Source organism: Ammospiza nelsoni, chromosome 19 (genome assembly GCF_027579445.1).
Source record: "Ammospiza nelsoni isolate bAmmNel1 chromosome 19, bAmmNel1.pri, whole genome shotgun sequence".
Taxonomy (NCBI): domain Eukaryota; kingdom Metazoa; phylum Chordata; class Aves; order Passeriformes; family Passerellidae; genus Ammospiza; species Ammospiza nelsoni.
Window position 1 is genome coordinate 8,705,659 of NC_080651.1, and position 27,398 is coordinate 8,733,056.

The following is a 27,398-nucleotide window of genomic DNA, read 5'->3' on the forward strand; positions in this document are numbered from 1 at the left end:
ACATACCCAGATGTTAAGGTCACATTAATTTCTGCATAATTCTTGGTTTAATTCTTTCTTTAACCGGGATTCACCCTCTTGGCCAATGATCATAATGTGGGAAGATCAAGCCAAAAGTCATTTTTATTTTTATTTATTACAGGTTTGCATCAATTTTTTTTCCTCGGTGGTTATACAATACCAAGAGCTCTGATGCTCCATCAGCACAAAGACAGTTGCTCTGCTCTGGCCAAACGGTGGAAGGACAACATCTGGCTACAGATGTCACACAGCTTTACATCCCCTGTGGGAATCCAGAAACTCACCTCGCTGCTGAGTTCAGTGGGACTGACTGGAAGAGGCTAGAAAGACTTTGAAGCTCCAGATGACAAAGCATAGCACAAGGCACATCTGTGCACTCTGTTAGGGGTTGCAAGAACATTAGCAAGGAGAAGGGAGCAGGAAATGCTGAGGGAAGTGGGATGAACGCAGTTGATCTAATTGTGATCTAACAATCCTTACTGGGCCTCAGCTGACCATGCCAGCCTGGGGTTGGAGACCATTCCCAGACTCTTTGAAGGTCTCTGTGACCCCTCTGCAGCCAAGGCCAATTTTCCGCATTTCAAGGGAAAAAGTCTCCCTTTCCCTAACAAAGAAGACATTGTCACTGCTGCCATCAAACAAATTCCTCATGAACTAAATGCACACTGGGGTAAATCTTTCATTTCTAAAAGTGTCAGACGCTAGAGATCTGGTGGCAGTTGATATTTCACTCTGTTACAAGCACATTTTTGGTTTGAAGTCTGAGATTCACCATTCTGAGGTTGATATTTATGCTCTTGTTCGTCAGCACCATTGTGCTTGATGTGATACAGATACACTGTGTCACCTCTTCAGCATCAGTGCTGCTGGAGAGCTCAGCAGCACCACACTCCTTACCTGGTGCCTGCCCACTACTCTGCACTCAGGTGAGGGGGTCTCAGCCTGCCCAGCCCTGGAGCAGCTCTGCAGTCCCTAGCTGGTCTCTTCTCCACAGGGAGTGCCTAAAGATGCTAGTGTGATGCCAACTGATAACTTACTGAGGAGATAGGGCTGGAGGCCAGATGGTGACTCACGGGAGGGCTAGAGCACAAAGTGATACAAGTGGAGACAGGTGGAGGCAAATGATGGTGGTTATCTTGCACCAAAGTCCATCTCTACTCATTTGAGTGGAGGGGCTTATTCGGGGTGTAACAGTGGTTGGGCCAGGCTGATGGAACAGGCTGGGAAGAAGAGATAATGGAGTGGAAATGTACAGGGAAGAAATTGTGGGGACCGGCAGAGGACGGGGCAGGTGCCCGGCGGGACTGTGGGGGTTCCGCCTGAGCCTCCATTCCCTCTCGCGGGCCGGGCAGGGCGGGCGCCTTCTCCGCTTCCCTTCCCAGCGGTGCCGCCCCACGGCCGGCCAAGAGTCCCGGGGCCGCGGGGAGCCGCGGGCGGGATGGGACGGGGCGGAGCGGGGCCGGGGCCGGGGCCGGGGCCGGGGCCGGGCCGTGGAGCGCCGCGCCCCCAGCACCGAGCGGCGGAACGGGACGGGACGGGACGGCAGAGAACGGGCCGGGCCGGGGCCTGCCGTAGCTCGGGTGCTGCCGCCGCTGAAGGAATGGCCACGGCCCGTCTGGCAGCGCTGCCCCGGGCAGTGCAGCTCCTGCGCCGGGCGGGCGAGCGGCGGGGCAGGTACGGATGGGCTGCGGGCTGTGGGGGTGCAGGGCTGTGGGGCAGTAGGGGGTGAGTAGCTGTAGGGGTACAGAGCTGCGGGGGTACAGGGCTGTGGGGCTGTGGGGGTACAGGGCTGCGGGGGTACAGGGCTGTGGGGCTGTAATGGTACAGGGCTGTGGGCTGTGGGGGTACCGGGCTGTAGGGTGTACAGGGCTGTGGGGCTGTAGGGTGTACAGGGCTGTGGGGCTGTAGGGGTACAGGGCTGTGGGACTGTAGGAGGTACAGGGCTGTAGGGGTACCGGGCTGTGGGGGGTACAGGGCTGTGGGGCTGTGGGTGTACAGGGCTGTGGGGCTGTAGGGGTACAGGGCTGTGGGGCTGTAGGGGTACAGGGCTGTAGGGGTACCGGGCTGTAGGGTGTACAGGGCTGTGGGGCTGTGGGTGTACAGGGCTGTGGGGCTGTAGGGTGTACAGGGCTGTGGGGCTGTGGGGGTACAGGGCTGTGGGGGTACAGGGCTGTGGGGCTGTGGGGGGTGAGTATCTGTAGGGGACAGGGGCTAAAAGGGATAGGAATTAAAGCAGAAAGGGGGCTATGGATGAGAAGGAATAGGGGCTATAGGGGACCGGGGGGCTGTTAATGAGAAGATATGGGAGCTATAGGGGGCAGAGGGCTCTGGGGTTGGGGAGCTGTAGGGCACAGAGGCTGCAGAGGATGGAGACCGTGTGTGATGGGGGGCAGGGACTGTAGGGCAGCTGCAGAGCGCTGTGGGTGTCCAGCTAGGCCAGTGGCTGCATGCAGGGAGGGCATATTCATCTCAATGTGTAACCCTTGCCTCCCCTAAAACCCCTCCAAAGTGGCAGAAGGGAGGCTGTTTCCCCTGGACCTGCTTTGCCCCAGCTTGGGGCGGGCACGAGTCCTGAGCAGCAGGCAAAGGGAAGTGGAGGCATTGCAAGGGCTGAACTTTGTGCAGCAGCTCCATCTAGATTGCAGCAATGTGAAATGTATCAAATGGCTTCCCCATCCTCCTTCAGGGCTCTGACTTGCAGTCAGTGTCCTGCAGCTGGGTGACCCATCAGGTCTGGGACACCAAGAAACTCTGGGGCTTGGGAAGTCAGGCCAGTTCTTTGCCTGGCTTTTCTTAGTGCTGCCTTTTGGAGCAAGTTTATGTAAAAAAAAAACAAAAAAAAAACAAAAACAAAAACAAACAAACAAACAAACAAAAAAAAAAAAAAAAACAGAAATGGGAAGTATCTGGCTTTGGGAAAGGCTCTGAAGGATTAGCTGATATTCAGAGTAATAATCACTGGGATGAATGACTTCCAGTGAGCAATTCCAAGAACCAGGTGGGCCATTCCTTGTTTTTCACAGACAGGGTTTAGGTGGGTTTTTTCAGCTGGTTTGACATTAGGAGCCATTTCATCATAGGTATGTGAAGATTGTCTTCTCAGAATCTGTTCTTAGGAAATAGGATGAGATGGGAAGCATGACAGCATTCACTGCAGCTCATTCCAGCCTAGAATTGAAACTGAGGGACAAGGACACAAAACCCTTTGAAAGACAGAGCATGTATTTAGAGAGTAAACTCTAGTAATGTTATAAAAAAGTTTATTGAATTCTGCTCCTAGGCTTGTTTATCCTTTTTGCAGGGAGAGTGCAGAGGGCAGAGAGGTACAGTGAAAAACAAAACCAGAAAATTGCTGCAGGAGGAGTCTGAAAACCCTGGGAACCTTGTCTCTCCTTAAACGAAAATAATAATAATAATATTTTTAAAAAGTAGTAAGTATCTGATGAATTCTTTAGTCAATAGATTAAAGTGGAAGTGAGGACAGAGCAGAGTTAATTTTCAGCACCCTTTAATTGCAGTCATATTACAGAAAAGACCCAAAAGCTCTTATTTTGGGTAGAGATGCTCTTGATAGATGTCCATAAGCCAAGGAACGGGCAGAATCTGTGGACCTCTCCAAGTATGAACTCTGTATTTGGGACAATGCCCAGGCTCTGGGAAGGCAGAGCCTTTCCCACAGGTGCAGATGTGATGGCACCACAGTGTCCTTCACATTACAAAGGGGACAGGAGCTTACACTCCCTTGTTTTCTCTCTCATCCCTTTTGATAATTTCTGTAGAGACTGGTAAAGAGTTAAAGGTGAAAACAGAGCCAGTTATCTTATGTCAACAACTCCAGACTGTTGATTTGGGCTGTTCAGAGAAAAATACAAACAGCTCCTAGGGTTAGCCCAGAGTGTTTGCCTCAGTCTTATAATTTCTGCTCCCTGCCATCAGGCAGAAGAGCTCTGGGATTGCTGGGATTTGTCTGCTCTCCCACTTTTTGCAGGGAAGAGGAGGAGGAGGATGCATTCTTCCCAGATCTCTGATGTCTCTCTGTTGAGCTGCGTTGCTGAATTTGAGGGTTCTGGAGTTTTGTACAAACAGCCTGTGGATGAGGCTGGCTCATTTGCAGGCTGTCTTGCTGCTGAAATGTGCTGCTAACGAAAGGCATGTGCTCTCCAAAAGCCATGGCTTACAGTGCTGACGCCCAAGAGCAAGCAGAGTTTTATCTGCTCTCCTTTGGCTGAGTCAGGGAAATGAGAGCTGGTGTAGTAGCAGACCATGGGTCTTGTTTTATCTCCAGCAGCACCAGATGCTTTGTAGGAAGAGGTGAAGGATGAGTTCCTTGTTTTCTGTAACAAAGATGAGCACAGAGGTTATTTCTAAATCCTTTGGACCCTTTCTTTCTAGAGGTCTCTTGATGCATTCTCTCAGAGCAGATACATACACTTGCTGCTGGCTGTGGGTAGGAGGGAGACCAGCCCTGTGTGATTTCCAGCTGCTGGATTGTGTCTGCCTTCTTCAGTCCACTCCTGACCCCCAGTGCTTCCAAAAGTCGTCTGCTGTGCTTTATCCCACACCTTTCACTTCTGCCGCTGTCAAAGTGATACAGAAATGCTGAAGCACATGTGAATGTCAGACCAGAATTTGGGGAGGTCAGACTCAATGGCAGCTGAGAATTTTTCTTAATGATTTTGAAGAAATTATGTGAGTTAGTGCTTTGAGAGGAGTCAGTGACTCTGGCTTATGAGCATGAGATATCTTAGCCTTCTTAGCCTCTAATTTCAGCCTCATCATTTGCTGATGCTTTAATTTGAAAATGTGAATACTTGGGACCTCTGAGAGCAAGCTGTGTTCACGGTGTGAAACACTGCAGTATTTTCTCAGTAGTTCTCAGCATGTGGCTTTGTAATGATATCTTTTACTACTCTTTGATGCACTTTCATCCTCATGTTTGGGGATAGGGAGGAAGCCAAACCATGAAACCTGGAGCTTTGTGCCTTCTTGCATTTACTGTAAAAGTCCGGTTCTGAAAAGTCAGTGGAACCTTTTGGATCTCCAGGTCTGGAAAATATTGAGCCAGTAAGCCCAGAGAGCCTGATCTGTGTAATGCATGGCCAAGACATGACAGTGCAAGATATTCCCCTTTTCACTGGCAGTGCAGGGCTGGGCAAGTACCTCTTTGAAGGCTGACTGCAGAGAGCAGGAGACGGTTTCAGCTGATCACTTTGGGTTCTGCTTGAATTTTCTCAATCTTTATTTTGTAGTATTTCTTCCTCTCTCCGGTCTCTTTTTGTGATGGTCTTTTGTTGTTTATTTTTCCCAGTGCTGAGCCTGCTTGGCTCCCAGTGCCCCCTGAGATGATGCTGGGGGGAAGAGCTCTTGCACAACCAGGTCAGCAGCTGCTCCCTGCCCTCTGCAGCCTTTCCTGGGTGGGGAATTTGGGGACAGGCTCTGCTGACACCGGAGATGGCTTGGTTTGAGGGAGATGAGAGTGTGACTGGCCCCATTAAGCATTTAACGAGCAACCTGAGGATTCCTCATCCGCCCTTTGAGTTATGACAGGGGTCAGGGACTTCTTCAGTCTCCATTTCAACCAGCCAGTGGCTGTGGGTGGCTGTACTGGCTTTTACTGCTCTCCTAGGAGCATTCATCCTGCCCTTGCTGTAGGGAGAATTTTTTCTACTTTTTGATTTATAGAACTGATGTTTATAAAGGCCTTTCTTCTGAGCTGCCTTTCATCTCCTCGCTTATACACATGCTTTGCCCAGGAGTTTTCAAGCAATAAAAGGAAGTTCAGTTTGGCACTTGTCCTCCCTCCGCCTCAGGCAGTCTCACAGCCTTGATGTGAGTTGCCCAAGAGCTCGGTGAGAAGGGATAACTGAACAGAGCCCGTGGGAGTTTGCACAATCCTCCCTCTGCCGAAAAGCAGTGGGGAAAAAGGGTCAGGGCACTCAGTGTCTCTTGGAGCTGTACTCCCCTGAGGGTAAAATCTAGCTTTTGTTATCTGAACACCGCCTTTCACTCCACATAGGAGGTAACTGCAGGCTCAGGCTTGTTTCTTGTGGGCAGGAAAACAAATCATTTGTTGCAGTAACACCAAGTCTTTGCAGAATATTGATCCCATAGTAGATGGGCATTTAGGCTGAGCTATTTTTCCTCTTTAAGGCAGGGATTTCCCCATTATACACTGCATTATACACAGCCTCTGTGCTATGCACCCTATGAACGTACCTTGGCCCTGTCCCTCCTGGTTGTCTCCTAATGTTGGAATGGAGGGGCTGAAGTGATGGAGAAAGGCAGAGAGGAAATGAGGAGGGACAGAGAGCACGGAGGGCTGCCTGGGGAGGGGACAGCGCATTGGGAGGTGGCTCTGGAGCAGAGAGAGGTTTGTAGGAGATGGAGAGAGAAACCAAGGGAGGAACTGCAGTGCTCAGGAGCTGTGGTTCAAGGGGAGATTGCTGCATTTCCACCCATGATCAGACCTCAGGGAAAGCCTTAATGATTTTAAAATTATTTTCCCTATTGTTGCTTCTCCTGACTAATTGACCTCCCCTTGGCCTCCAGCAAAATGTCTCAGTGCTTCTACCCTGCCTGGTTTGTACTTCTCAAACCCATCCTTGCTCTCTTCCTTCCCACCTTCAGGTAGACTCAAATTTGCAGTGGGGCCATCTCCTCCCTTCTGTGGTATTGCCTTTGCACTTCTCCCCCCTCATTTCACTGGTAGCTCCTCTTTTTATTGCTGCTGTTTCAGTTCCATAAACTCTTTGTATTCCAGCTGTCAGAGATGGAACGTGTACAGCTGATTGCTGTTGTAAACACAGAGCATTCCTTTGTGGACACCTCAGTTACAGCTTAGCTTCTCTGAACTCTTCTAAACAGTTTTCATTCTGCAGGATTAAACTCTTCTCTGCTGATTGTTTTGGAGAATGACCTCTTTCATTTTTAATTCTCTCTTTCTCATTTGTTTGCTCTTTTCAGCCAGTTGGGAGAATTTATCTACAAACTGGTTTGGTTGTGTTACTTCACAGCTATTTATACTTTTTAATGTTGCAGAAAGACCAAGCCCAGTTGCCACTCTCCGTGAACTGCAGAGCCCATATTCTGTCCAGGCATGCTGATATATTTGTGTAGTTTTCAGTGCAGGTGAATGATGGTAGGGCCAGGCTGTGCCAGCTCTGCAGGGCTGCTGCAGGCTCCTTCCCCACCAGGTGTCCCATGGGGGGATGGAGGCTCTGCCTGTTCTGCCTGCTGGTATGGACACACATGTGTGTGCCCTGGGGGTACCAAGATTGTCCATGTGCCCCAAGCCACTGCATAAGCTTTCCAAGTCCTTTTGGAAGTCTTCCTGATCTAGACCCACTGAAGCAGCTGCCTGTGGCTCCCACTGGTGCAGGAATGTGCATCAGGTATTCCCAATGCCATTGGCAGGCTGATAATCCCTCCAGATGGAGAGAACTGTATTGACAGGTTATATTAAATAGCCTCTTCTTTTTTTTTTCCCAGTGCCCTGCACACAAAGACGCCCTCTGTGTCTCCCAAGGTGACCAACAGCTACATCCAGGGACCCACAGACATTCCCCTTCTGGACAGAACCGTGGGCCAGTGCCTGGAGCAGACTGCGGAGCGCTTTCCCGACCGCGAGGCTTTGGTCTTCTGCCGGGATGGCGTTCGGAAAACGTTTGCTCAGTTCAAAGAGGAGGTGAGCGCCTTGTCCATCCCTTGGGTGATTGGGTGACAGCAGCAAGTGTGATGGAGGAATGGGAAACCTTTCTCAGTTTCATTGCTCAGCTCAGGACTGAGAGGAGTTGCGTGTGGCCCTTCATGCTGGTGCAGAGATGGGCGTGTGCTGCCTTCATCCTTCTCCGAGCCTTGGGATGGAAGGGGGGAGGCAGGATATGCAAAATGCTGACATCCCATAACGAACATTCATACTTAACAATTCACACTTATCTGAAGGATTATGGGCTGAGTCATGGTGCTTTTCTCAATTGGAGTAGCCTCCACCTTTTGGATTAGTCACTCTGGCTATCTGAGGTCCTGAGTATGGGGAAGATTTTTATCCAAGCATGAAGGCAATGGAGCAAAGTAAAGGACTAGGGCTCCATATCATATGCACAGATGTGTGTGGCTGTGGGCATATATGAATATATGGTTCTATGTTTTTGGAATGGAGGGACCAACTACCTGGAAAGTTTCTAATAAATGTGTGATATGATCTTTGATAGGAAAGAATTGTTTGGTAGGTTTTTGGGCTTACTATGGTTTTGGTCACATCCATTCACATAAAAAAGATTAGCTGTATTCACCCTAATTTTAAGAAGTAGGCTATAATTCAGAACTAAATCAAATTGTTCCTTAAATTCATATCTCCTGCAAGACAGATTTTATAAGTTTAGAAAACTTAACAAAACTATAAAACCTTTCCTGAATGCCTCAATGTATTTATACATACATTTGTGAACCAGAAACATGCTTACCACCCTGCAGAATAAAGTAGTTGTTAATATAGTGGCTGAACTTGAGTTAACGAGTCACAGAATCATTAATGCTGGAAAAGGTTTCAGAGACTGAGACTTTGGCTGATCACAGCACTGTCAAATAGGTCAGAGTACTGAGTGTAACATCCAGGCATTTCTTTAAGGCCTTCAGAGACAGGGACTCCAACACCTCGCTGGGAAGTCCTTTCCAATATTTAATATTTAACCTTTTCAGTGAAGAAATTCCTCCTGTTTGTAGCCTGACCCTAGCCTGGTGCAGTTTGTGGCCACTTCCTCTCATCCTGAACCTTGTTACCTGGGAGCAGACCCTGACTGTCACCTGGCTGCACTCTTGTCAGGGATTGTGGAGAGTAAGAAGGTCCCCTCTGAGCTTCCTTTTCTCCAGGCTGAGCCCCTCCATCTTCCCCAGTCACTCCTCACAGGACTTAATAAGACAGGAACCCAGAGCAGGCCAAAAATCACTTGATAGAATTTTCTTCACCCAAATAATTTTGGAAGTAAGTGATACCCAGAAGGGAGGTAGATCCAACAGTGTGGATGGGCCCAGCATATGGGTAAGGCTTGGCCCTAAGTGGAATTGATGAGACTTGGCAATAAATAGTTTGTGGGCAAGAAGTAACTTGCAACAACATAATTGCCTGCAACAGCCTAACTTCCTTCCTGCTTTGTTGTATTGTTCCAGGTTTGTTATTTTTATGCTTTCAGTCAACCTGCTCAGCAAGGGCTGCTCTGTGCTCCAGGCTCAGAAGCTGCTGCAGGCAGGGGCTGATGGATTCTTCTGGGGAGACACAGTCTGGTGCAGTTCAGTTACAAAGATGATGCTTTTTCTCCAGAAAGCAGTGCCTGGAGACCAATATCCCCCACTGTGTGTGATCCTCAGGCTCTTATATTTTTCAGGTGGACCAAGCAGCAGCTGGACTTCTGGCCCTTGGCCTGAGGAAGGGAGACCGGCTGGGAATGTGGGGACCCAATAAATATGAGTGGGTTCTTATGCAGTTTGCAACTGCCCAGGCAGGAATCATCCTGGTAAGGAGTTTACTTTTAGCAGTCTATTGGGAAAGGAAATAGAGACAAAGAAGCAATAGGAAATACTGGAGATTAAAGTTTGTTTGTTTTTCCATGCTCTTCCCTGGCATGTCATCTCTAGCTGAATCAATTATTTAAGGAAGACCTGTGCAGCTCTCTGCATCTTCATCCTCCACTCTGTAGGGAAGCAGGCTGCAGAGGGAGGAGGAAAAAAAAGTGCTGACAACAGCTGTTAATAGGAGATGTGCTTTTCTATCCAGGACCATTTTTATGTGGGATGTTGCTGCCCTAACCAGTTACCAGCTGGTTAGATCCCTTTGAAATGTATTGCTCCATGGAACAAAGGCTCACTTAAAAATCTCATCCAGGCTGCATATGCCTAAAGCCAATTTTCATTTGATAGCATGACCAATGTACACCTTTATTTAGGCAGTGTACTGTGCTGAGGTCTGTACCCTGCTTTCTGCTCCATTCCCTCCACCCTGGTTCATTCCAGTGGCTGCAGGAATAGGGTGGAAAAGTGTGGCTCACTAGGAACCTGTGGTGAACTTAACTCCAGTGGCCACGTTGTGGAGAGCTGGGTAAAAGGTGTTATCACAGTTGTCCATCAAGAAACCCGACTTGCACAAGAATTTTGGTCTAGTTTAGTGGGTTGGATCAGCTAGATCAACTGGATCAACCCCTGTGAGACAGGAGGTCTGGTTTCTGTTCCTGAAGCTCTGTTTTGACTCAGTGACTTCACATAAATCCCTTTGCAATTGTTTTCTTTCACACAAACACAGAATTCAGATATAATTTCTGTGAATGCAGAATTCCTGTGGTGGTGAGCTGTTAGTTCTGTGTTGGAGGAGAGGTTCTGAGTGTGGCTTAACCCTGGAGGAACTTTTCTGTTGGAATCTGTGCTAGGGGGGAGCGTGTTCAAGGCAAGAAGGTGATCAAATTCTTCTTTCTGGCTCTTCAGGTATCTGTGAATCCAGCCTACCAGGCCTCTGAGCTGGAGTTTGTGCTCAGGAAGGTTCGTATGGCATGAGCTGTGTGTGGAAGGGGTTGGTGGGGACATGGTGCAGATGAGCTGCTCAACATTTGGGTGTGTGGGAGGAGCTGGCTGGAGAGCAGGGCTTGTGTTGGATGTGCACAGGGGATGGAGCTGCAATTCTGTGGCCGCATTTCCTGCTGTGGCTGCCACCGTGTCTGATGGAAACTGCTGTATCCTTCTCATCCCTCTCTCTCTGCTAACAGCCAGGCACTGTCAGTACTGCCCCAACCCAGCCCCCGCTGTCAGCAATCATTTACCAGGGAATGGAGGAAAAAATGTAGAACTTGATACCTCCTCTTTGCCCCTCCTGCTCTGGGCAAAAATCACCAGCTGGGATCTCAACCATGAAAGCAGAACCTCAGAAAGGACTTCATTTTAACCTCAGAAAGGACCAGTCTACTTGGTAGCTTGATTTCTCCTTCCCAGGTTTGCCTGAGGCTGGCTGGCCTTGGATCTAAGCTGGTTTAAGTCCTAGGTATTGCCACTGTTTAAAATCTCTCTGCTGTCTGATCCTGCTGCTTCACCTACCCTTGAATACCTACCTGGGTTTGAGTTTGTGACGTGCAGAGCCCTGATCAGTTTAAACTGTTCAGGCTCCCTTGCTCAAATAATGAGGAATTCAGGTTATTAAATATTTGATGGCTAAAAATTAAGATTAAGCAGCTAATTTTTTCATTGTGATTTGTTCAGCTAAAAATGAAAGGCTGATGTTAGAAGAGAGAGAGCCACTTCTGAATGTTCCCAGCACCACCCAAGTTATTTTTACCTAGAAAGTGGATAATTTTTAGCAAAATTCTTTTGTATCAGTAACTGTGTAATGAGTTGTTGGGCTGCAGTTTGAATTCTTGTTGCATCCTGTCTTTAATCCTCTCAGCAGTCCTGCTGGTCACTCCTGTTTTCTCATGCCTAGGGGTTGCACTCACTGCTGCAGTGGAGCCCCATCTCCTCCAGGCTGGATGTCCTTGGGCTTCTCTGTCCTACTGGAATGTGCAACTCAGTTCTTGCCTTTTTCCCCAGCAAGGCTTTGGTTTTCATCTCCTCTGATTTTCTTCTCTAATGTAATCTGGAATGTTGATGGGATAAGGGCAGAAATGTGCTTCAGCTCCATGGGGAATTGCTCCTGTCTTGCCCTTCCAGATTTGCCAGCATTCCCAGCTTTATTATGCACCTTTGACACTGGGATCTCCGGAGTTCCTCATCACCCTAAGGATTTGTCTGTGTTTGTTTATTTGCATAATAAAATTTGTGAAGACTTTAGGGCTTTTCCTGTTGGATCCTGTCCATCTGTGCAGTCTGATTGGTGTCTCTGGAAATATGCTTGGAATAACCATTCCTTGGATTCCTGCTGTATTTCCAGGGCTTGGTAGAAGCAAACTGATAGCGAGTTTTCATATTTTACATTCCTTGAAGACAGGTCTGCTGCCATTCAGGTTGAGACCATGTGGGAGAGGCCCAGCCAGAGACTCTTTATCTTATACAGCATCAGCCCTTCAACCTGCCCTCCTCTCCCCACACAGCATCTATTTTTCAGAGCTGGTTCAACCACAATTATAGTTTAAAGGAATTAGTAGTAAAAAATTGCAGAGGCCCAAAACAGCCTCAGTCCCCTGGGTTCTGGGCAGCCTGTTCCAGAAAACAGAGCAAATGTTTATCTTCCTTTCTGACAAAGTCCAGTGGGTACTTACAAATAATTTATTGCAGTAGCCTTTGTCTCCTTATTTCCCAGACTCTGGGAAAATAATGAGAGCAGCTGAATAAATATGTAAATAGTTTATTGGACACAAATACATTTTTTGGAAGATGAGAACAGTTTGCAAATCTGGGTCAAATTCAGAAAAATCTTCACTACTGAAAAAGAAACAAAAATTATTGGAGTAATTAAGGTGTTTTGTTTTGTGATTATGTAAATGTAAGAGTTGAATGAAAAGTGTTTTCATTTTCAAAATAGCTAGTGCTTTAAAAAGAGGTGGAAAATTCTTAGGAAAAGGAATACCTCAAAAATTCCACAAAAAAAAACTTGGCTTGATTTAAGAGGCAGATTTTGGAAGTCCTTGTTTTTCCAAATTTCCTCAAAAATCCTCGTTTCAGATCAACACAAATTAATTTGTTTTAACTTTATTTATTTATTAATATTTTGGGACTGGGCTTTTTTTTTTTTTTTTAGATTTGAGACTCATAATCTGAACAATCAGTTGTTTGCCTTGTGCTCACAACGAAGGGTGTCAATCCTGGGCAAGGAGGGAACCTTAGGCTACAGCTCTGATTTCTTGAGCAGCAAAAATCATCCTGAATCCAGCACTGAGGAAGAGCAAAGCCCTGGCTGCACAGCTGGATCCAGGCTTGGGAATTCCCAAAGCACTGCTTTGGGAGTGCACAACTGTAAGGGCTCGTTTGCTTCAGTCATTGGGGAACTCCCTGTTCCTGTGCTGGGAGTGGCTGCTCTTTATCATGTCCTGACCATCAACCCAACAAGGCTGTTCATGAGTTTCTGTCTTCCTTCACAGGTTGGCTGTAAGGCACTGGTGTTTCCCAGTCAATTTAGAACACAGAAATACTATGATATTCTAAAGCAGTCATGTCCCGAGCTAGAAAAATCCAGTCCAGGGGGAATAAAGAGCAAAAGGTGAGTTAGGAACATCTGGTGTCTTTGCACTGCCCTCACAGCCATGTCCTGCCTTGTGTCCGCTCAGCTGCACAGCACAGGTTTTGCTGAAGAAAGACAGGAGGTCTCATCTGAAGAGAACAAGTTAGGCTGGCCCAGAGGTTTGCCCTGACCACTGTGTGCCTGTCTGGGCACTTTTCTCCCTGTTCTTTTATTGTTGATGGTATTTTTCTCTCTGCCAGGCTACCTGACTTGTCCATTGTCATCATGTGTGACTCGAAGCTGCCTGGCACCTTCCACATGGATGAGGTGGTGCAGGCTGGGGACAGCAGCCACCTGAAGCAGCTCAGGGCCGTGCAGAGGACGCTGTCCTGCAATGAGCCCATCAACATCCAGTTCACTTCAGTAGGTGCCCTGCCAGCTCCGTGCCCTGGGCTTGGCTTCCTCACTGGGAGCACGGGCTGCAATGCCACACATCACATTTTCTTCCTGTTTCCCTCTGAGACCAAGCTTTCAGCTTCTGCAGTGGGATGGAAAAAGTGTTCTACCATTTCCCCTTCTTCCATTCTTTTTGTTCAGCCCTTTGTCAAGGGCTGATGGAGATGAGACAGTGCCAGGTGAACTCTGTTCAGCTGAAATTGGGCTATTTTTTGGGATTCAGGTGCTGTTAAAAAAGTAAAACCAATCTCCCAGGTCTGATAGGAGAAAAAAGTGGAAGATCACCCCAGAGTCTGCCAGGAGGAATCTCCCCTGAGCTCATCCTCAGAAAAGGTGGTGTTAATACATAATTCCCTGTGTCTTCCAGGGAACAACAGGAAGCCCTAAAGGAGCCACCCTCTCCCACAGGAACATTGTGAATAATGCCTATCTGGTTGGTGTGAGGCTGGGGATCACAGGCCAGGTGGGTTTGGTGGGAACAGGGTTTGGGGAATGGAGAAGCCACATGTGGAGAATGCTGGTGTTTACTCAGTGGAAGGGCAGGATGTTTTACTGCAAATGACATTGAGGGATATTAATGCATAACATTTTGCATTTCAAGGGAGTTCATTGATCTTTCATTTTAGTTTCATGTGAAGGGGTTTTTTTTAGGCAAAAAAGCTATCTTTTTATGGGGGAAAAACATGAAATTAATCACTTTTCATTTTGGTGAATACTCATTTCAAATAATTACAAGACTCTGGATGTTAGCTTTGTATTCTGTTGACTGAGGTTTTAATTTGATTTACATGACTTGGTTTCATGTCATGTTTACAGTCTTATAACTCTTACCAGGATATGACCTCTCTTTTTGTGGTTTCTTAAAGAAAATGTTAAAGACAAATATTTTCTTTTGAAGTTCTGAAGTACTTATCTCTAGCACATCAGCTTTGATCCAGAGAATAGATGAGTTGTTTCAATCAGTCTTCAGAGCCTTTGGTGATTTAAAAACAAAAAGAAAGTAAAATGGATAGCATGTGCCAAGTCCTGCACATTTCATGCCTCTCACAGCACTCCCATTCGTCTCTTTTGGTATATAATGTATAAACAATAGCAGACCAAGGAGTCCAGCAAAGAAGAGACATTGCAAAATTACAGGACGAAATGTTGACATAAAAAACTTCCCAAACTAATTTTTATTAAAGGCAGGATGTGTCAGTTGTGTTTTCAACTAACACGAGCACAGTGGACTGTCACATTTCCAGCCAAGGGGATCAGGAAAAATGTCACTGCTCAGATCTTTGCTCTTCAGCAGGGAGATGGGCAGGACACACGCTGGGCGGTGTCCTCTCCTCTGCTCACGGTTCTCTGGTTGATCCCAGGAGCGTCGCTGTGTGCTCCCTGCGCCTCTCTACCACTGCCTGGCGTCGGTGGGAGGCTGCATGGTGATGGCTCTGCATGGCACCTCCTGCATCTTCTCATCGCCCAGCTTCGAGGGCAAGGCTGTGCTGGAGGCCGTGTCTCGAGAGAAGTGAGAGCCTCTTTTGCTCAGGGGCAGTTCTTGGCCTCGTGGCTCTGCTCCTTCCCTTGCCCCACCTGCCAGGACCTTGCTTGTGCTCTTCCTTCCCACTGTGGGAGAGGCAGATTTGCTGCTGCACTCTATTGCCCAGGCACTTCAGGAACCAAAGTCTGCCTTTTCAGCTGTGCTTGGGAGTGTGTCATCCTTCTTCTGAAATTAAGGAATCCTTCCTGTCACCACAGGGCTTTGCTTGGGAAGCGTAGTGCTGTCTTGGTTTGCCGTGGCTGCTGTGTTTTCACAGCTCAACACCTGCCCTCCTTTTCCAAGTCCAGCTCTGCTGCTGGGACAGTGTGTCCATATTGTTCCTCAAGTACAGCTTGGGAAAGGAAGATGCTGTCTGCATCATACATGTACATAAGTCTCTGTATTTTATGCAGATGTATGTCTGTGTATGCTGATGAACAGCACATCTGCTGTGCCTGCCTCTGTGCTGCTGCCCTGCAGCCCCAGATGGGACAGGAGGGGATGGGACAGGAGGGATGGGACAGGATGGGATGGGTGCTGAGCTGGGGCTGCCCCAGTTTCCACCTCTGCAGCTTTGCCTTTTTATCCCTTCTTTCTCAAGATGCTCCATTGTCCTTGGCACACCCACCATGTTCATAGACATACTCTCCCAGCCGGACTTTGACTCCTATGACCTGTCAACTCTCCGGGGAGGTAAGTCCCAGAATTCAAATGGAAAAATCCTGAGAACCAGGATATTCGTGGTTCCCTGCTGGGAGACCATATTTTTAGTTTTGTGAGCACACATCTCTTCTGATGGGAAGAATTTAGTTGCATGAGCCTTGTGTTTCCCCCCTGTTAATTTGATGCTACATTTCTTTTCCCTGGGGAATCCTTCTATCATTATGTATTTTAGGACTCCTTCATCTGAAGGCAGTCTAGGGAAGGACCTTTCTATTTTAGCTGCAAGGGGAGGTGTCAGAAGAGCTTGATTTTCCTCCTCTCTCCAACTACCACCATGTGGCAGCAGATGCTTTCTGTGTCTCAGACCAGTGCAGTCCGTAAAGCAGAGCCAAGCTCAGATTTCTTCCTCAGACCTGAAGTTTCCTGTTTGTTTCTGAAGTCATTCATGCTCATGCTGGAGGGTGTGATACATGTGCTGGAGCTTCCTCTCTTCTCCCAGCCCACCTTGGAAATAGCTGGGCAGACCACCAGTCCTTTTGAGGCAATGATAGTACGGAGAGGAGGTGGTGCTGGAGCATAAGGAAATATTTTAGCAAGTTACCTAATCATCTCTGCTATGTGCAAAACAATCCTGTCTTCATCCTGTTCCCCACCAAAGCCCATCTATTACCCTGCTCCTTTGCTCTGTCATCCTAGGTTGGAACAGGTGGCAGTGGGATCTACCCTCTCCCAAAAGGGCTGCTCTGTGCAAGGCAAGAGGAAAGGTTTTTGGTTTTATGGTGATGATCAATGAGAGTGTTTGTCCCACTATAAAACTGTGTCTCTTTCTGCTATGAATCTTTCCATTTTTGGGGAAATGTAGGTTGGACTAGGTTTGAGTTACAGAGTTTATTTTCCAGTTGAGAAAGGCAAATTGGCCTTGCTGCAGCCTTTGCTTCTAGAACAACTAGGATCTGTATAAAAAGATTTGGGAAGTATTTTGACAGGAACCAGTGTATCCCACAGGTCTTGCCAGCATTAAATCTGGGAGTGGAGAGCCATTTGAGGGACAACTCCTGGGAATAAATAGCTAGTTTCCAAGGTATTTTCCTCTTCCTTCCAGGAATTATTGGAGGTTCTTCTGTTCCCCCTGAGCTCATGAAGACAATTATGACCAAGATGCACATGCCAGAGGTTGTGGTGAGTTGTGGTGGCTGTGACCAGACCTGCTAGGGGTGTTGGTCATGGTGAGCCGCCAAGTTTGGGTTCTCTGGGTCACAGTGGTACCTGGTGGTCCTGGAGCTGCTGGGATCAGGCTGAGGAGGGAAGGCTCAGAAAACCTGGACAACAGAAGTGGGGGTTCTGCCTGGTTGCTGCTGAGGTGTCTGGGGAGGAAGCTTCAGAAGAGGACAAGGCATCACATTCAATGTCATTAAGTGAAATTCTGCTGCTAATTCCAAACCTTTTACTGACATTCAGTTGTATACACTGCCAGGATTATGGTGGCAGAGGCAATGCTGGTTCATGCTGGTGTGGGTGGGTGCTTATATTCCTCTTGGTGTGGAGCTGTCAAGTTTCCTTGCCCATCCTGGATTTCCTGTGGATGTAAAACCTCATTGCATGGTTTTTGTCATGTCTGAGTCAGGTTGTGGCAATGAAATGCTGCACTGCTAGAAGGGCAGCAGAGCTGGGCCACGTGTCCTGCTGCTCCACCACGCTGGGCCTGTGCCAGAGCCACCAGCCTGTGCTGCATGTGGGGGACAGTGGCCCTCTAGGTGACACATTTCCTGGGCATGTCCTGCCATCTGCATGCAGGATGAGCCAGAAAAGGACTATTTTGTTTTGCCCTAAAGGAGATTAATTTGTTACCATGCTGCTTCCCAAGGCTGAGGAAGCAGCCAGTGGTGATGGATAAGCGTGGCTCTGGGAGGCAGATCAGGCTGTTGTTGCTGGCAGACCCTGACTGCACCAGCAGTGGGGTTTTACAGGGACAGCTCTGTGCTCTGCCACAGACCAGGGGAATCCAGGGCATCCATCCTGAAACTGTCTGGGATGCAGCCAGGTTTTTTTCGTGGATATGATGCTCTTAATGCCGAGCTGGAAACACCAGGGTTGGTGCTGCTGCTTGAGCTCTGTCAGGTGACAGCTACCTATTTTCATAGTAAAATTGAGTTTGGCCTCACAAAATATTTTCAAGCATTACTGTGAGAGCCCAGGACTCATTAGGTGTCACATGCTCCTGTTTTGTAGCAAGAGAAATAATAAAACCCTCCCAAACAGTTGCTCTGCCCATGGGATAAAGAGGATTAAGTCTATATTTGTGCCACTGGTCTCATGTTACTGCTGATCCCTCCAGCCCTCAGACAGACACACAGAGACTTGTTGATTTCATCTTTGCAGCAAGAGCTTTATACAGAAGATGTACATAAGAAAATATACAATTCAATTTCTATATGGGAGGCAGAGGAGTTTTCATCCTCTTAAAGGTCATTTACACTGTTACAGAGGAATAAATAGACATATATTTATATAACTCTTCAGGATTTAAAAAGTAGTTGAATTGCAACTGTGGCTTTGAAATAGCTGTGACAATCATCCTGGTGTCCTGCTAGATCTCTGGAGTATGGGTGGGAAGGAGAGGAGAGGTGCCTGAGCCCGCTGCACCATGCACACCTTCTCCTCCTGGACATCTTGGAGACCCCACAGAGTGGGAGGGAAATCCAGTCTTTAGATGGCTCCAGGTTTGGAGGTTCCCAGTACTGTTTCCCTTAAAGGATTTCTGGCCAATTTTGGGAGATTGCTGCCTCAGGGCCACTGGCTCTTGGTCACTGCTTCACCTGTCCCCTCAGCCCTGGCCTGCAGGGATCCCCTCTGTGGGAAGGCAGGGGAGTCTCTTTGCATGGCTTGAGACCAATTTTCCTTATCAAGCAGCTGGGGGAGGGATGCTCCCACCTTCCCATTTGCTCCCTCTCCTCTGGAATGGGAGAGACAGCAACCAGCTGGTTGATCAGGGATGTGGGTTCTGTTTCTTCTGGGAAAGATGACTGTGTTTTACCAGCAGGATCTAGCTTAGCTTGTCTTAGTGTGGTCATGCATAGTTTAGTTTTTAAAGAGGCCTCTTTTAAAATACATAGATGTCAGAAAAGATTGAGAAGGTGGATTCCATCCTTGTGGTCAGCAGAGAAGCAGGGATTCAGAGGAGGCTGCAGGTGTTCATATATATCAGAAGTGCTTCCTGACAGGTAGGAGAAGCTCAAGGAAGGACTCAGAAGTCAGTAGTTTTCTGATGGTTGAAGTGACCGGTCACCAGGACGGGCCATACTGGAGCCTGCTAGCATTAAAAAAGAGAGAAGGCCACACCTTTAAAGGGATTTTTCCAGCAGAGCAGTAAGCTTGTAACATTTGTCTATTTTTAAACCGGTGGATGAAGCCCATACTTGAAGGTGAAGAGTTTGGAGTCAAGGAGCTGTTACAACTTCCTACAGCAGAGGAAATGGGTCAGTCCTATCTCTGAGCTACTCTGCCAACTCTCTGTGTGACTCCTGAGGATCTTACCCAAAGTGCTGGTGGTCAAGGAACACTTTCTTGGCAAAGGAAGGAAACCCAGAACGAAATCTTCAAGAGTGGTGGAGTATTTTGATGCCCTGATTCTGAAAATCCAGGGAAGGTGTAGTCTTAGAAACTACCAAGCAGCTTTTCATCTTAAATGTACCCCAAGTCAGTCCTCATCCCTGAAATACAGACCCCTGTACGTGACAGCTGCCTGGCTCTCAAGGGGTGCATGATGAAATCAGAGGCACTTTCATAAAATTCATGCTCACCACACTGGAGTGGGTTTGTGTACCTGCATTTTGGCACTGACACCTGAAGGCACTGAGCTTTGTCTTCTGCAAGATTGGAATAAATAGTTTTCTATTTCATTAGCACTTGTAAACCTGTTTGAGGGAGCTGGATGGAAAGTGCTACAGGAAAAAAAAAAACAAACCAGGTATTATTGTCATGGTTTTCTTATTCTCCCCATGGAGGAATGAACTGGGATTGAGTTCAGGCAGGGAAAGAAGATTAAGAATGGTCAGACCTGTAAATAAACTATGTTTAAGTACAGTGGTTTAGAAAACTGAAGTTTTTCCGTGCTTAGAGCAGAACTTTTCCTGGCCTGTATGGAATGACTGGTATTTCCATCTCTAATCCATAAAACCCTCTGGCACTACAAGAGAAATAACCACTTTGGAAAGGCACAGAGCAGCTGGCATAATCCCTGACATTTTGGTCATAAATTTCCTTTCTCCACCCTGATGTGCATATCCTTACTGAAGTGGGGATCAAAAGGCCATAACATGGCACAATGCCCACCTCTTTTCATACAATGCAGTGCAGGATCACTGCACTTTCTCTAACAAATGAGCAAAGGTCCCTTCCCCAAGAGCTTACAAACTTGCAGGCTCATTCAAAGTCCTCTGGAATCTGTACAAACTCCAGACCTATTTCTGGGATGGGAAAAAGTAAAATGCTTGGGGTGGAGTGATGACAGTTGTGGCTTTTTTGCTCCTCTGCAGGCTGAACTTAATACCCCGGTAGTTCCCAGCTGTGGAAGGTGTCTGTGTGATCAGTTTTCACAGTTGGTGTTTGCCTTGGTGGCTGTTAGCAAGCAAAAGCTCATTGCTGGAGGGGAAGGCAGCCTGGTGTCTGAATCACCTCCTTACCCAAAGAATATTTCCTATCTTGAACCTCCCTCCTCTGGGATACTCATTTGAAGGCAACAGACGTTTTTAAATACCTGACTGTCTTGGAGGGAATTGTAGTTGTGGAAAAGGAAGTGCTGAATCAAGAGCTGCTCCTTATGAAAGATATCGACTTTCCTATGGGCTGGGCAGTCTGGGGCAAGACTTCCCAACAATGCTCTGTCCTGAATTTCACACCAGGCCTGGAGAACCTATATAGGGCAAAGGGCTGGGCATCTCCAGCTGGTTAGAAAAGTAAAGCTTGTGTGGTCCCAGCTCAGGGTAGGAGTCAGCTAAATCCACCCTTGTTTTGATATATAGTGTTTATCCCTTTTGCATAACAATTACATCTTGACTTGATATAGGGCTTTGGTGTTAGGACAGGGTGCATGTCACCATAGTGCCTGAAGCATGATTGAGGCTTAAACCCTGTTACAGTGTAGGGCTTTTGGTTTTTTTCCTTATGTACAGTGATTGCTGCAAAAAGAGATAAATTTTTCCCATGTTGCAATAGAAGCTCCGAAGATTTCAAAATTATTCTGTGTGTATTTTCAGGATCCTTACTTCTCTATTTCATATTTATTTACATGTTTTGCCCCAGGCCTGTCTTTAGCCCTATAGTTTTTTCACAGAGCTGATTCCATCCCTGATGCTTCTGGCAGGTTCTCTGCTCTGGGAGCTCATGGAGCCGGGAGATGGTGCAGCTCTGAGCAGAGACATGTGTGGGTGGATGGATGAGCTGCTGTAAGCCAAACCCTAGTGGCATTTAAGACTGATGCCACCAAAGGTGCTGGGGCCTCTGTTGTGACTCAAGGGGAACATTCTTACCGTGTTTAATGGCGGCTTCCCTTCCTGGACCTCTTGGTGGGCAGCTTGCAGGCGCGGAGGGCCGGGGTGTCCCTGATGGGCTGTCCCCGGTGCTGGGCTGGGCTGGAGCACGTGTCCTCAGCACGGGTGCGGTTGCCTTTCAGCCACCTGTGGCACAGCGAGGCAGGGAGAGAGGAATGTCACAGACATCTTTTCAGAAAAATCTTTTCTTTAAGATTTTTCTCCTTTCTGAGAAGCTGTGGCCTTAGCAACAAATGTAAACAATGGTTATCTGCTGCTGTGGAATGCAACAGGTGGATCCGTGATTGGTCTCCTGTGGATGTTTGGATTTACTGACCACTCACTGCAGAGCTGTTCTCGCTTTCTGCCAGGACACAGACCTTTGTTATTCATTCCTTTTCTATTCTTAGCTTAGCTAGCTTCTGAGAACTTTCCCTTCTATTTCTTTTTAGTGTAGTTATTATGTAATATATATCATAAATTAATAAATCAAGCCTTCTGAACATAGAATCAACATTCTTGTCTCTCTCTTCATCCTGCAACCCTTACGAGCCCTGTAACAGAGGAATTTGAAAAAGAAGCAAACCACGGACAGCAGGGTGGGCAGAGAGCTGCCCGGTGTGCCAGCGGTGTCCTGGCACCACGGACAGCAGGGTGGGCAGAGAGCTGCCCGGTGTGCCAGCGGTGTCCTGGCACCACGGACAGCAGGGTGGGCAGAGAGCTGCCCGGTGTGCCAGCGGTGTCCTGGCACAGCTCAGGCCCAGCAGAGCCCGTGGCAGTGCCGTACTTGCGCAGCGGGGCCAGCTGGCAGCTGCAGTGCCAGGGGTTCCGGGAGATGGTCAGCGTCTCCAGTTTGTCGAAGGGGAAGTTTCGGGGCAGCTGGGTGAGCCGGTTGTTCTCCACGTGCGCGGTTTTCAGCACGGTCACGCCAGCAAACGCGTTGTCTGCAAACTGAAGCACAAAGGTTTGTGGTGAGGAACGTGGAGCTGGGGAATTGGCACTCCAAACATGGGGGCCTCTGTTCCAGACTTTGAGTGTCATAAGAACAAGGCACTGGGACATGCTGCCCAGAGAAGTTGTGAATGTGCTGTCCCTGGAAGTGTGCAAGGTCAGGATGGACAGGGCTTGGAGCAACCTGGTGCCCATCTCTGAGGGTTTTGCAAAGGGATGATCTTTAATGCCCCTTGCAACCCAGGCTATTCTATCATTCTGTGAAGTGTGGAGAGAGCAAGAGAAGAAGCTGTGAACAGGGAGCTGGCTTGCTGGATGCTCTATACACTTGAGAGGCAGCAGGCTGGTGGGCTCATGGTTGATGGAGTCTCCTACAGAGAGGGCTACATCCCAAATCTATGTGGGATTGTCTTTGCAGCCACATCTCTAAATAAATTTAAATCTGGCAACCCTTTTTTATTTTTGAGCAATAATTCTCCATTCTAAATGAAGATATATTCTGGTATATTCCTTTCTAAGGCTGGAAATCCTCCCAAGGCCTGTTGCCTTGCCTGGAGCAACTGAAGGAGGAGTGTTTGTGGCCTCTGAAGGGGCTGTAGACTTTGGCAGTGCCTGGGGGCTCTGAGTGGAAATTTACACTTGGCATTTGAGCGATGTAGAAATACAGGCAGGTTTCCAGCACCTCAGACTCCTCATTTTTTCTCATTTCCAGTGGGTTTTTTTGTAAGGGATGCTGTAAAATTTGTGCTTTCTTGGTTGACAGGGAGGCTTTAAAGTAGAGCTTCCCTTAAGAAAGTGTTAAAAAGCAAGAGAGGCTGTAGATCAGACTCTGCAGCTCTCTCCTCTCTTCCCTGAAGCCTCATCCCTGATGTTTTTCAGCCCATGGTTACTCAAGTTGGAAAGTTGTTGAAAGCAAACCCCTCAACATTAACTTCCATGGCAGTGATGGATTGGGGAGGGGCTCCCTGACAAAGCACAAAGCTCTTCTTGGCTATGACAAACCATTTCTTCCCCCTCTCAACGTGAGGGGACAGCTTTCTCTAAAGGTTGGAGAGGACACTCACTAGGTCTTCCCAAAGCCCCAGGACCTGAGCTCCCGTTTCTGAAAAGAACCTTGCGCTTCTCATGGACCATGAAGGTGTGTTCATGCTCTCTAAGCTGAAAAGCTTGACAGAGGGAATGCACTATTTTAAGCCATGAACTTTTGTCATCTTCCAAATTAAGCATTGCTGGATGGGATTAGAGCTTAGCTAGGAGACTCCCAGATCCCTATGGCTGCTAGACAGTCAGCATTGCTGGTCTTCTCCTTCCAAAGCTGAGCTGAGCTCACGATGCTGGACTGTGCTGGTGGTGGAGCTGCTCTGAGGGATGCTGGCACGCCATGGAGGGGCGGGAGGGCTGGACAGTGGTGTTACTGTCTCAGCTGCTCATTCCTCTCCCAGCCCCATGAGGAGAGTTCACATCTGCTGCTAACAGCTACAGAGCTGCCTGCCAGACTGTGTCTTTGGGAAGAAAAGGGTGATTTTTGTCCCTTATTCAGGTGGAGGATTACTGCTGTTAAGTTATTTTACACTGAATACACAGACAGGGGTGCCTGTCTCATGTTGAGGTACAAGGAGGGTCCTGGCCTGTGCAACACAGCCCTGTGGGGTCCAGTGTGGCTCTGTGATGCTGGGGGGAGATGGGACCTCTGTGCTGGAGCCTGAGCCCCACCTTTTACTCAGGCTCTTCCTTTTGTTCAGATGTAATTTAGGCTGGAGTAGAATTGCGTGGGTTTACTCTTGATCAGCTCAAAAATCTTGAAGCCATGCAGGGAAGAGCTAAGGACAGCATGTTTGTGAGGGAGAAAGGGCTGCAGTAAAGATGCTGGCAGCACTTAGAGCATTTGGTGGTGATTTCCTGGATCGTGCAGCCTCCGTGATTAGATGTCTCTTAGCAGTGCAAAGTTCACACGTGGGCTGTTTGGGTATGAGACCTTTGAGGATTTGAAGGGAAAATGAGCTGGAAGCTTTCTATTTGCAAGCCCTAAAGCTGCAGAAGCCCCCCCTGTTAGTGCTGATCCCATAAAGTGATGTCCTGTTGGGCTGCTGTGGAGGAAAGGAGGCACTGGCTGCACAAGAGCCTTTTAAGTTCCTATCCACAAGTGGTCACTGTAAAAAAAAAAAAGTCCTTTTTGCTGGCTAGAATTGTTAACCATTGCTTCTTGGTCAAACCAAGGATGCTTATTTCCCTGGAACACCCCAAAGTCTAATTTCTTCAACATGTAACTTGGAAGTCTGATATCTCTAGCTGGTACAGCATTATGCTGCAATATTTGACTGAAAGTGCCTTAGAACTGAGTCTACAGAAGTGCTGTCAGACAACATCTAAGGTCATGCCTAGCAGAGGCATTCAGGATTAAAACCATTGCCATTAACCTGGAGAGGTTAACGCTCAGAGTGGACAAGGGCTGAAATGCTGAAGTTATTACTCAACTGGTTTAGTTAGTGTTGTTCTGCACCTGGACAGACCGTAATTCCAGTTTTGTAGCTTTTTGGAATTCTATTTCCCTTTGAAAACTCTGGTTTTATGCATTTCTTGTAGCTTTCATGTGATCTGTTCATCACTGCGAGACTGAGTTGTGAAGAAATTCTCTTTTTCATCATATCTTCCTGCATGTGGTGGGTGTTGCTTTGCAGTGCAGTCCCAGCCTGGCTCACCTCGACTCTCTTTGGGCTTACTGGCAAAGCACCATCCCAGACAGAACTGTTCTGTTCTGCCTGCAGCTCCCTCTCTTTCCAGCCATGGAGGATTCTCCCAGGACATCAGGCTGCATCAGGATGCGGTGCTGGGTTCTGCAGCACTGCCAGGCTTTTCAAAGTCCTAAAACAAGTGATTCCCTGAGTGTGATACTCCTGCCTGTGGATCCTGCTTTTCAAAGTCCTAAAACAAGTGATTCCCTGAGTGTGATACTCCTGCCTGTGGATCCTGCTTTCTCACAGAAAAAGGAGGGGGTTGTTTTGCCCTTCAGGATACCTGAATGTCCCTCCTCCCCTCCAGTGGGAACAGGGCTCCTTTGTGAGATGCTGCGAGAGTTCCTTTTGAGACAGCATCAATAAACAAACCTTTCTTTGTAATGTGTCAGGTTGGGAGGCAGCGGGGAGGTGAAGGTCTGTACCCCTACCTGTCTGCAAGGCAGGGGTAAGAGACCAGGACTGTTCACAGCTCCTCCAATGAACCTCCCTCTCCCAGGTACCTGGGCTGAGCAAAGGAGGCAGAGCAGCTCAGTTCTGCAAGGTGGAAGTGCCCTCCACTATGAGGGACACGCTCACCTCTCATCCCTCACCTTGTGTCTGTGAATATGGAGGGTTCCTAATTGTTCTGGAGCATCCCAGATACCTTTCTCAGTGTCTGGTGTCACCTCCAGCTTGGGAGGGAATGCACTGCCTTGCATCCATCCAGAGGGCTTAATCAGCTCCAGATAATTTGGTTTTGCATAAATAACTCAACAGAGGGGTGGGGTGTGCTCTCTCATCCCTTGCTTGAGCCACGTCAGGGTGCAGTCAGTGCCTTACTGCCTGCAGAGCCTACAGACCTGCACTTCCCCTCTCCTCTCTAAGGAAGGGTCAGCAAACCAAGGGCTTTGTAAAGGGGAAGAAAAGCGAGCCCCATGATTCTGATCTGCGGCAAGTGGAAGGAGAAGGAACTCACCTTCTTCAGTTTCATGTTGTCCAGGTGGAGTGTCTGCAGGTATCGCCCGAAGGACTGGAAGGCATTGTCAGGGATGACCTCAATTGGGTTGTGAGAAAGTTTCAGTTCCTCCAGCACTCTCAGCTTACTCATTGCATTCACAGGGTAGCTGCTCAGCTGGTTCTTGTCCAGGTGGAGGACAGCAAGGTTTTCTACATCCTCCATGGCCCCAGGTAGGAGGTTGGTGAGGGAGTTGTCGGAGAGGAAGAGCCAGCGCAGATCTTTAGCCCCGTTGAAGACCCCTGGTTTCAGCTCCTGGATTTTATTGCTGCCCAAGTGCAGGATGAAGAGGTTGACAAGAGGGGAGAGGAGCCCTTTGGATAGGTCTGGGATCTTGTTCTTGTCCAGGTACAGGTAGGTGAGATCAGAGAGATCATCAAAGGCTCCTGGCTTGATGACACTGATCTGGTTGTCGGTGAGATAGAGGTAGACCAGGCTCTTGAGCCCCCGGAAGGCTCCGGTGGAGATCTCCTTGATCCGGGAGCTCTGGAGGTGCAGGGACACCAACTTCTTCATGTCACGGAAGCCGTTGGTGGGCAGGATGGGGAAGTTGTTCTTCTGCAGGTTGAGAAGCCGTGTCTGCTCAGGCACTTTGGGGATCTTCTTGAGCCCCGCGTTGTCACAGATGACGTGCTGCAGGTCCCCGCCGTGGCAGTGGCAGCTGGGGGGACATGCCTGCATGGTGGAGACCAGACATGCCAGCAGGCTGAGGACACCGAGGAGGAAGCCTGACCCATTCATGGTCAGATCTGGAATTAAGTGTGGTGGGAAGAGAAGCAGGAGGAGGAGAGTGACGGGTGAGGGGGAGAGAGAGAGAGAGAGAGTTTGCAGCATACTGAACACAGCCCTATTTATAATGTTATTAAAAAGCAAAATCCCTTCCCACAAACCACAGGCAGCAGCCAGTTGGAAACAACTGGCTTTGGGAACTGACTGTGAGCTTAACCCCTTGGCACCAGGCAGAGGAGTGTCCACGGCCCTGCCTGGCCCTGCTGCTGAGCAATGTGCAGGAGTAGTTTTCATCTCTGGAGGAAAATGGGAGGCAAATACTCGGGAAGAACCAATGCAGACCTGCTCTGTGAAGAAACTCCCTGCTGAGCAGGGCCCAGATTCATCTGCAGGGGGGCAAAACAGCCTGCTTTGGTTGAACAGAATAGCAGGAAGCACTGCTGAGCTCCACAGCCACCTCCTGCTGGAGCTTCCAGCAGATTCTGGGGTTCTGCTTAGCCTCAGCTGGTTTGGGGAGAAGCAGCGGGTCCTTTTCTCACAGAGGAAGGTTCCTGGTGGGGGTGGGATGCCTTTTTTCAGTGATTCAAGAGGAGTTTGCCTAAACAGGGATTGGAGAAGGTGGGAGTGCTACGGGGTCATGCCAAAGGCCAACAGTGCAGCAGTTGCTCTT

General features: G+C 48.2%; 2 protein-coding genes across 3 annotated transcripts in view; one reads left to right on the forward strand and one right to left on the reverse strand.

The window, feature by feature from the left end:
• Nucleotides 1-1,490: 1,490 nt before the first annotated feature.
• ACSF2 (acyl-CoA synthetase family member 2) overlaps nt 1,491-27,398 on the forward strand; it is a 37,737-nt gene continuing 11,829 nt past the window's right edge. The window contains exons 1-10 of the mRNA XM_059485679.1: nt 1,491-1,695; nt 7,510-7,705; nt 9,402-9,530; nt 10,492-10,545; nt 13,071-13,189; nt 13,411-13,573; nt 13,974-14,069; nt 14,968-15,116; nt 15,730-15,821; nt 16,894-16,970. Coding sequence (XP_059341662.1) covers nt 1,622-1,695; nt 7,510-7,705; nt 9,402-9,530; nt 10,492-10,545; nt 13,071-13,189; nt 13,411-13,573; nt 13,974-14,069; nt 14,968-15,116; nt 15,730-15,821; nt 16,894-16,970 — 1,149 coding nt within the window. The 5' untranslated portion in view covers nt 1,491-1,621. The remainder of the gene's footprint in view (nt 1,696-7,509; nt 7,706-9,401; nt 9,531-10,491; nt 10,546-13,070; nt 13,190-13,410; nt 13,574-13,973; nt 14,070-14,967; nt 15,117-15,729; nt 15,822-16,893; nt 16,971-27,398) is intronic.
• On the reverse strand, nt 18,150-26,798 carry CHAD (chondroadherin). Of its 2 annotated transcripts, none has more exons than XM_059486052.1 (4): nt 25,961-26,798; nt 22,107-22,270; nt 21,320-21,466; nt 18,150-19,098 (listed from the first exon to the last, which is right to left on the reverse strand). In XM_059486052.1, exons 1-3 carry the CDS (start codon nt 26,738-26,740, stop codon nt 21,325-21,327), a joined length of 1,086 nt encoding a protein of 361 aa, XP_059342035.1. In that variant the 5' UTR covers nt 26,741-26,798; the 3' UTR covers nt 18,150-19,098; nt 21,320-21,324. The 2 variants fall into 2 exon arrangements, with proteins under 2 accessions (XP_059342035.1, XP_059342037.1); XM_059486054.1 differs by having other exon boundaries at nt 18,150-19,101.

What these genes read in the sequence shown, in the direction of transcription:
- CHAD (XM_059486052.1), bottom strand. Translation starts at nt 26,740, where the DNA reads ATGAATGGGTCAGGCTTCCTCCTCGGTGTCCTCAGCCTGCTGGCATGT. An exon ending in ACAACATGAAACTGAAGAAG is followed by an intron (nt 22,271 to 25,960) that starts GTGAGTTCCTTC and finishes TTTGTGCTTCAG; the next exon opens with TTTGCAGACAACGCGTTTGC. An exon ending in CAGCTGGCCCCGCTGCGCAA is followed by an intron (nt 21,467 to 22,106) that starts GTACGGCACTGC and finishes GCTGTGCCACAG; the next exon opens with GTGGCTGAAAGGCAACCGCA.